The sequence below is a fragment of the Phocoena phocoena genome, chromosome 5, assembly GCF_963924675.1.
Source record: "Phocoena phocoena chromosome 5, mPhoPho1.1, whole genome shotgun sequence".
In the NCBI taxonomy this organism is placed as follows: domain Eukaryota; kingdom Metazoa; phylum Chordata; class Mammalia; order Artiodactyla; family Phocoenidae; genus Phocoena; species Phocoena phocoena.
The window spans coordinates 25,533,811-25,543,424 of NC_089223.1; the positions used below are offsets into that span (position 1 = coordinate 25,533,811).

The 9,614-nt window shown below is 45.9% G+C and overlaps 1 protein-coding gene across 1 annotated transcript; it reads left to right on the forward strand.

The window, feature by feature from the left end:
- The first annotated feature begins 440 nt into the window (after positions 1 to 440).
- Positions 441 to 9,339, forward strand: REELD1 (reeler domain containing 1). Its single transcript, XM_065877198.1, is given in 7 exon segments — positions 441 to 606; positions 609 to 672; positions 2,475 to 2,636; positions 5,768 to 6,082; positions 7,515 to 7,578; positions 8,736 to 9,289; positions 9,291 to 9,339. Coding segments are annotated over 7 exon segments (1,374 nt in total).
- Positions 9,340 to 9,614: the final 275 nt, after the last annotated feature.

Sequence of the window (9,614 nt, forward strand, 5' to 3'; positions counted from 1 at the left end):
AATTCACCATAACTCTTTGTATATTTGTCTGTTGTATCTTACAAATACCTTTCTCATTGTATCATTTGTTATTTCTTCTATATTGAGAATTTTAAGAAATCATCTTTTCCTTTATGGCTACTGAATTTGCTTAGAGAGGCATTCCTAACTCCAATATTAAAACAAAAACAAAAGCAAAAAAAACCCAAAACAAAAACAATGAAAAAAAAAAGCCAAACTATTGTTTCTAGTTCTTTTGTATTTCATTTTTACATATCTTTTATATTCCATCTTTACAAATGGAATTTATTTTGGGTGTGAAATAGCACTTCAACCTTTTTTTTTTTCCCTAATGAATTGCGTACTTTTGGGGGACTGGGCTGGTCCTAAGCTTTTCATTTTGAAAATACGCATGTAAAGTCACCAAGTGGAACTCCTTCAAGTGTGTTGACCTTGAATGGATGTTTTCTGTGGAAGTGGCTGTGAGGGGCAGTCGTGATTTCATGGGCTTTCTACTTCAGGCCCAAAGGGAGTCTGATCATCAGATAGCTGGCACTTTTGTTTTCATTCCTCCTCATTCCAAACCGATGGCTTGTTTTGAAGAGGCTGACACACACGTGGACAAGTCCAGAAGAGAAATCTGTCGTTTGAGTGGCGGGACCCCGCCCACCCCGTAAGGGACGTCAGATTCCTATAAGAGAGCCCAGTTCTGGTTCTTGGTAACTGAGCTTCCACTTTGAAGACAGGGAGCTTCTCCTCCCTTTCTTCTCGTTTCCTACCTCCCACCCTCCACCTTATAACAAGGACAGGGTCACTGGGGCTGCCCCAACTAGAGTGTCTCTACAGGGGGGACTAGAAAAAAATTGTCCCAACTCCCCTCTGTGCTGTTATCCATGGTCCAGGAACGTGTGATGTCCCTCCTCCCCGCGCACAGATGAACCTTGGCCAATCTCTCCAGGAATTCTCACTAGGGGACAAAAGAGCTGTTGGTGGGAGAGTCGAGAGAGAGCCCAGAAAGAGAGAGACAGAAGCAGGCAGACAGTGGACACTTCCTGGGCCTGGGCAGAGCCACTGAGGGCTCCGTGCTTCGGCTTATTGTCCCCCAGATGGGTGTGATCATGACAGCACCCACCTCGTAGTGTTGCATAAGGACGAAGGAGCCAGTATATGCCAACTGCGTGGACCAGTTCCCGGCAACTGTAAGCACCGTACAAGCATCATCGCTCCTCAAAATGAGACTGTGGCTTTGTCCTTCTTTTCACTCACATGTACCAAGAAAGCGAACAACTTTTTTTTTTTTTGGTTTTTAGGAAAGGGTATGTATTCCTCTGTTTCTTTCCCCTACACCCTCATATACAGAAGAGGGAGGTTGTGCCCAAGTGTGGAGACATCCAGACCCCATTCTTGTCCCCTCTGCACTGGGGAACCTGAGAGATGAGGTGTACGTCCCCCATCCCTCAGGGTCCTCTTTCCTTCCATCCATTCCTGGTGGCCTAAAGCAGCAGGAAGGACAAACAAGGAGGACGACACTGTGCCCTGACGACTTTGTCCATCTGGAAAGGCCAGGACCCACTCGACTGTTGGTGTAACTGGCTCCTGCCAGGACTTTGGTCCCAATGCAAGGGATGTGTGGTGACTGAAGGCCTTCAATCTGTACAGTTACTTTTGTTTCTCAAAGCCCCTCCGTTTGTATTTTTAGATTTACTGTCATAGCTGCTCTGTGCTACAGAAGAAGTAGTTCAGAAACTGTTATCTCCCTTTGGCAGAAAAAGGAGCTGAGTCACTGGTCAGAAGCATCTCTCAAGTCCTCCTACATTCTCTCACCTCCCAGGATCCTTTCCCACCATAACCTTGACATGACAACAAACCATGACTTCTACTTGCCCCTTAACTCTCTGGGTGATCTCAGCCTAATTCATCACATTTTTATAACTGCCTTCTGAATACTTACAGTGAGAAAAATGGTACTTGCCAATAATCCCCACTTCGGTGAAATTTGGGGGAGGATGAATGAGATCATGTTGGTGCCAATGATTTTTACTGAAGAAAGGCATTATGTGTTCAAAATATTATTTAGAATATGAATGATTTACCTCTCATTTCAATAGCATTTACAATTCCAATAGGATTATACAATTTTACAACAGATTTATAAAATTTTCAATGAAGGGTGTAATCCAATTCATGACATACCAGTAATGGCGAATGATCACAGTTGAAGATGAAACCTTTTGAGTCCACGGTTCTAGAAGACACCTTTTAGTCAAAAAGAGATTCTTAATGATTGCATTTATTCGGGAGGGTAATTGATTTGTACCTATTGTCTCCTGTAGTCACCCGAGGGAGTAACACAATCATCTCTCTCTAAGTTCTATCCATGTAGACTTGGGCTCTTCTTTATCTTTTTGTTTGTTCTCTCCTTTCTATCAGGATGGCCCGAGCTACAATTTAAGGGAAACTAAATCCTCGAATCACTCTGCTTTCTTTCTCCACAGTTTATCAGTGGTCCAGTCATATTTCGTTTACTGGGCGAGGATTGAATCATCTGTCGTGTCTCAACAGACACACAGTAGAGCTAGTTCCGACAGCCACGTGGAGTCTGGCTCACCTATGCCAGCCCCTGGGCAGAGGCCGGAGGGCATGGAAGGAACCGCCCCAGGCGCAGCTTGCCGCTGCATTCACCAGCCTGGTTGGCAGCATTATTTTCACAGTTACTAATTTTCACTTAAGAGTGACTCCAGCCAGTTTCCGCTTCCTGGGACCCCACCAATAGACACCTGCCTTGGGAGCGTCAACAGTTCCTGGGGATGTGATCCCACAGCCATGGGTGTGGGTCGGGGAGACTCTTGCAAGTTCAGGGTTCGCTGCAGCAAACACACTCTGTCCGGCTCAACCTCACAGGTGAAGTTGGGCCACGAAGCATTGGAACTGAGCTGCAAAACCAAAAAATTAGCCATACACCTTCCCCCACTCCCACACTTAACAAATCACCACGAAATTTCAGCTGTTTTCCCAAGACCCCTGAGGCTGCACAGGCAGTACCAGAAAGAAAGAACCCTTTTTTCTTTTTTTATGTAAGTTCATCCAGTTTTGATTGTTACTTTCCGAGGTAGGTAGATGGCTCTTTGCAGCCTGGGTTGTAGAACAGAATGAGGAACGAGAGGCTGTTTCGATGGCAATGGATGTTTTCCCTGGCTCACCAAGTGACTTTAGATTCCATTGGCCCATGAACTTCTGAGAAAACAAACAAACAAAAACAGATAATGAAAAAAACCCTAACCAGCTAGAGAATGTCTGATCCACCTGAAAATTCCTGGTGAAATGGAACTCATTTTCCTTATTTATATCTAGTTAAGTGCTCTGAACAGATGCCCTCCATCCAATCACCTGCACGGAAGATCCAACCTTTGATCCATTCAGTTCCACTTTCCTTTCCGGGCTAACATGGTGCAGCCGGGATCCGATATGAATCCCTGACTTTGCGAGTCTAGCAGACTCAGGCTCAGAGCCAACCCTGGGCCACCCTCCATCCCTGCCTGTGACCAAAACCTTTGTTTTCTCCACATTGCCCAGCACTGCTCCTCCAACCGTTTCACCAAGATACTCCTAAAAGCAGAGAAAAGGTCTCAGGGTCTGAGAGGGTGGCCTTAAGGAGAACTTGCAAATCCAGCACGGGTTTAAAGTCTCCTGTTTCATGTTATAAATCATGTGAATGTTGCATTCTGATCCCAGGCATGTTTGTTTTAAGATGAATATGAATATTAGTGAGGCTTCAGGAAGATGGGTCCCGTTGATACTGTGAAGTCTCTCAGATGGTTGACCCTGCTGGCACCTTGTCCCCTGGGGGGTGGCGGACTCCAATCTGAGCAGCTACAGGGTGGACCCCTCATCATGCTACTCACATTCCTCCCCTTGGCCCCTGCCTGTTTTCTTACCCATTCCTCTACACAAACCCCAGCGCTTCCCAAGGGAAAAACGAATGTGTGTGTGTGTGTGTGTGTGTGTGTGTGTACATGCGCACACATTGGGGGAGGTGTCATCTAACAAAGTTAAATGGATTTTTTAACTGTAAGAAGACTTCAGTTGGCAAATGTGAGTGACAAATTGTCCCACTGGGAAGATAGTATATTGTATCTCTCAAACTTATTTTCCAGCAGAGCCTTGGAACACTTTGGGGTCCTACCCAACCGCACTAGGCATGACCTACTTTTATATCTCCATGTTTTGCCTTCTGACATTTCCTTAAATGGAACTGTTCCTCATGCTGAACTATTTACCTTTCCAGGAGCGATTCAAATATCTCCTTTGTGAGCCTTTCCCCCTTACTTCTTGGTAGGCAAATGTAATTGCTTTCTTTTTTTGTTTTTTTTTTTTTTTTGCGGTACGCGGACATCTCACTGTTGTGGCCTCTCCCGTTGCGGAGCACAGGCTCCGGACGCGCAGGCTCAGCGGCCGTGGCTCGCGGGCCCAGCTGCTCCGCGGCATGTGGGATCCTCCCGGACCGGGGCACGAACCCGTGTCCCCTGCATCGGCAGGCGGACTCTCAACAACTGCGCCACCAGGGAAGCCCTGTAATTGCTTTCTTTAGCTCTGGTATTGAAGCTCTCATCACACTGCGATTTATAAGGTTAGGCATCTAGGAGCCTGTCCCCTAGATTTTGAATTCAGAAACAACAGTTAGCAATCGGCATCACTTCTGCATCCCCAGCACCTGGAATGATGCCCGGCACACAGTGGGTCTGCAGAAAGTGTCTGAAAGCATTTAGAGTTCAGGCAGGAGTTAAAACTGTCAGAATTTTTGCTAAATTCTGCATGTCTGTGTAAGCCTTCTTTATTTTTCACTTCAATCTTGGTATTTTTGAGTAATGAAGACATTAGAACAAAGTGTCACAAAAAAAAAAAAAAAAAGAGAGAGAGAGAGAGAAAGAAAGAATTCAATCCAACCCAGCTGCAGCCCTGGCCAGAGAAACTTCTGTCAGCACCTTTTTGTGACCAACATCGCGGTCGCCCTACTTATCATCGTGGTAAACACGTAGTGCACGTCACATCTGTACCAGGCACTGTGCTGCATGTGTTCACATCAATGATTTCACTTTACCCCTGCTACAGTCCTAGGCTGTAGGTACCATTACTGGTCTCATTTTGCAAAAGAAGAAACTGACATTCTGGAGGATTCACCCCAAATCAGGAATTAGCAGAGTGAAGATGCCAAAACCTGTGCCTGTTTGTTTGCTGCCCTCTGTGAAGCTATTTCTAATGCTCTGGGCCATCATGTCAGCTCATCACAGATGGGAAAGGAGACACTGGAGGGCAGTGATCCCACCTCTGCCCATAGCAGAGGCTCGAGCCCTTACCATCCCTGGGGAAACATTTTGCATTAATATACTATGGCAAGAATGATCTAGGGCTTTAAAAAACCTGTGATTTGTGGGATTCCATTTTATTTTCTAGCTAGAAGCAGGCTTTGGCAGAAGTGAGAAAACAGAGTGGTCACAGCGGTTTCTATATTCTATGATTGGTGCCTGTTAAGAAGGCACAAGCCCAGAAGCCTAGGAGCTTACTCTTTAAAAAGACATGAGAATTCAGGTGCTTTGCTGCTTGGTCAGGAGTTTCTATTACTGAGCAAATCATCTTTATGGTGATGCTTTTGAGTGGTTCACACTTAATAGTCTGTCCCCAGGCACGTTAAAGTCTCTGGCATTCAGCCCATTGTCCTGGCTGTGTGTGTTAATCGATAAAAGGAACTGATTTCTCCTTCTCTCCCTGTAGTGTCTCTGGGCCTCCGCTTGGCCCCCAGGGTCCCCGTCATTCTTCCTCAGCAGCGCACAGATATCTCTGCTGTGGCCGTCCCTGGAGCTGCAGGAGAGGACAGCTTAGATCCTGTTCCTGCCGATGTTCGGGTGACAGAATTTCCTGGGGCTGCAGAGACTCCGTTCCCAGCATCTTCACGCAGAGCTGCCGTAGTCAGCGATGGCCACCAGCCCAGTGGGGACAGCAACTGAACCCTGGAAGCATCCCCGGACATTCGTGGGCTGGAGAGGTTCATGGCCATCAGGGGATTCTCCTCAGAGAGCTTTGCTTCCAGCCCTAGCACCCACCACAGGTAATGGGCCAGGGGTGGGCCATTCGGGACAGATGGTGGGATGAGGCCAAACACAAGGGTGCTAAGGAAATGGAACCTTCTTGGAGTCAGACAGAAAAAGATCTCAACCGTATTTACTCTTAAGTACGTGAGAAACACTGATTGTAGAAAAGCCACTGGTCAGAAGAGCTGGATATATAAATTACCTGGGGAAACTGTACTGTCTTGGACAGGGTGAGGTCTCTGAGATGCTGCTATAAATAAAATAAAATATAAATATAGGTTTTATATTTTAGATACATACATTTATAATATGTAAATATATATAAATATAAATTATACAAATCAATAAAAGCATTCACTGAGTCTTTGCTGCCATCTTCACACATCACCCGCCCCCATTCCCTCTCCAACTCCAAACTCCAGTGTTTCCAACAAATGTAATTTTATCAGTATACACAGCAGTGACAGGAAATGTTGCTTTTATTTATTTATTTATTTTGCTGCGTTGGGTCTTCGTTGCTATGTGCGGGCTTTCTCTAGTTGGGGTGAGCGGGACTCTTTGTTACGGTGCACAGACTTCTCATTGCAGTGGCTTCTCTTGTTGTGGAGCATGGACTTTATAGGCACGCGAGCTTCAGTAGCTGTGGCTTGGGGGCTCTAGAGCGCAGGCTCAGTAGTTGTGACGCACGGGCTTAGTTGCTCCACGGCATGTGGGATCTTCTCAAACCAGGGATCGAACCCATGTTCCCTGCATTGGCAGGCGGATCCTTAACCACTGCGCCACCAGGGAAGCCCCAGGAAACGTTGCTTTTTGATTATCATACTAAGTGAAATAAAGTCAGAGAAAGACAAATACCATACGATATCACTTATGTGTGGAATCTAAAAAAAATAATGCAAATGAACTTACTTATAAAACAGAAACAATCTCACAGACTTAGAGAACGAACTTATGGTCACCAGCGGGGAAGGGCAGATTGAGAATTTGGGATTGACATGTACACGCTGCTCTATTTCAAATAGATAGCCAGAAAGGTTTTAGCACAGGGAACGCTGCTCAGTACTCTGTAATAACCTAAATGGGAAAAGAATTTGAAAAAGAATAGATACACATATATGTCAACTGAATCACTCTGCTGTACACCTGGAATTAACACAGCATTGTTAATCAACTCTACTCCAAAATAAAATAAAAATAAATTAAATAAATTAATTTCTGAAGGAAAAATCAAACAAACAAACAAAAAAACCTGGCGGCAAAGTAGGTAGGTAGGAATAAAGATAAAATAAAATTGGTCATGATTTAATAATTTTTGAAGCTGGGTGGTAAATATTTGGGGGTTCATTATATTATTCTACTTGTTTATTTTGAAAATTTTTATAATGAAAGGTAAGAAAAAAACCCCGATACTTAGGGACTCCTTCTAAGCCTTTTTTCCCTTCCCTTTAGGACTCAGAATGATCCAAGCTTTGATTCACTGGAAACTTGCCTGCGCTCGGATAGGGATGAACAGGTAACAGCCAAGTTGTGCATGGGCAGTGAGTTTGGTATTTTTGACGCCAGAGTGGGAAGTTCCAGGCTGGGAAATCAGAGCTATTAGACTAGTAGCCAAAATCATAGAGAAGGAGGCAAGGGTATGATATATACACAGCATCTTTTTCCAATCAATATCAGCCTTTTCATTATACACAGCATCTCTGAAGTTATCGGCAATTGTAGAAATTGATGGTTTTAGTGAGTTGTTTTCCCACTTAGCTTCGGTTAATAAGCCCTGTCTCCTCCTCCCCCCACCCTGTCCTTCATAACATTGGCCTCAAAATACCATGTATGGTCCCAGAGGTGAGATCAATGGGCGATATAAAATATACATGCCCAATGATATACTATTCCTTTGAACTCTTAAAAGGAACACAAAATAAAACATGGTATACTATCCGTACTCAAACTGATTGGAACCTACAGCAAGATTCAATGGTCCCTCTTGCATAAAAAGACACACTCAAAGCTTTCAGCCATTGGAGATGACTGTCACCCACATTGGTCTAGAAGCCTCTTAAACGACCCTAAGTTTATTCTTGACTTACAAGAATGATCTCTCAGTGGAGTTTCCATTAGCTTCCCCATCACCATCAATAACAGGTTCATGTTTATCCGCATGGACGTTTTCCTCTGAGTTCTTTTTTTTTTTTAATTAATTTATTTAAATTTATTTATTTACCTTTGGCTGTGTTGGGTCTTCGGAGCTGCGCGCGGGCTTTCTCTAGTCGCCGTGAGCAGGGGCTACCCTTCCTTGCGGTGAATGGGCTTCTCATTGCGGTGGCTTCTCTTGTTGCAGAGCACAGGCTCTAGGCACTCGGGCTCAGTAGTTGTGGCTCGCGGGCTCTAGAGCGCAAGCTCAGTAGTTGTGGCGCACGGGCTAAGCTGCTCCGCAGCATGTGGGATCTTCCCGGACCAGGGCTCGAACCCGTGTCCCCTGCGTTGGCAGTCTGATTCTTAACCACTGCGCCACCAGGGAAGTCCCCTCTGAGCTCTTTTAAGAGCAGGCATGAGGCTGGGTTTTCAGCTGCGATCTGGGATTCTCTAAGGAACTCAGGTTAGTTGCCAAGTTCAGTGGCTGCTTGCGGGGGAGACCAGCCCCTTTGATCTCTCTTTTTTCCTTTGCTTTTCTAGGACAAGATGAAGGCCTCAAATAGGACAGTGATGAGGCCTCCTCTGTACACTGTCCATCTTTCCTATACTCGCCTTTGGTCCTCTGGGGCACTCACTGGACATGGGGCCAGGGCGGCCAATCCAACCCCTGTCCTCCACACCTCTGCCACCTCCAGGCCACCCACTGCCGGTGGTCAGTCAGAGGCATCAAGACCCTCTGCCAGCTTCCTGCCTCAGTCAAAGCACAAGGAGCCCAAAGTGAGGGAGGGCAATGGAGAGAGTGGCGTGCGACACCCCAGGAAGACCAACCCAAGGCCTGAGCTTGGGCAAGACGAAGCCAGGGCCCCCTTGGGGATCCAGCTCGGGACTCTGCAGCTGGGAATCCTGCTTTGCCTTTCAGCTGCTTTGGGCATGGCCGTGGCTGCTGGCCTTCGCTACCTGCATACCCAGTCTTGCCACAAGCGGACAGAAGTATCCTTCAGTGAGCCTGCTGGGCACGCAGCTGCCAGGAGTGACGGAGGCGAGATGGTGCATGTCAGGAGGATTGGGGAGAACAGTTTTGTTTTGGTTGAAGCAATACAACTGGATCACTCCCTCTGTGGGTAGCAAGAAAACAGTCCTCTGAGAAGGCTTCTCAGTGCCCCCCTTAAGTCCTGCGGAGTGTCTCAGCCAGAACAGAGCTACTGAGACTAGCTAATGAGGACAGGGTTTCACTGCGCCTCCCATCAGGGAACAGTTAATGGAGGGAGCAGCAAAAGGACAGTTTTATCGACAGAGGGAATTATTTTCTGGCTTTGTTGTCTTAACATCTGTAATTTAGCAGTTTTTTTTTCTTTCTTATTTTTTTTTAGCAGCTTTGTTTTCTTTTTGCAATTAGACGTTCTGTTTGAAGAGTTAAAC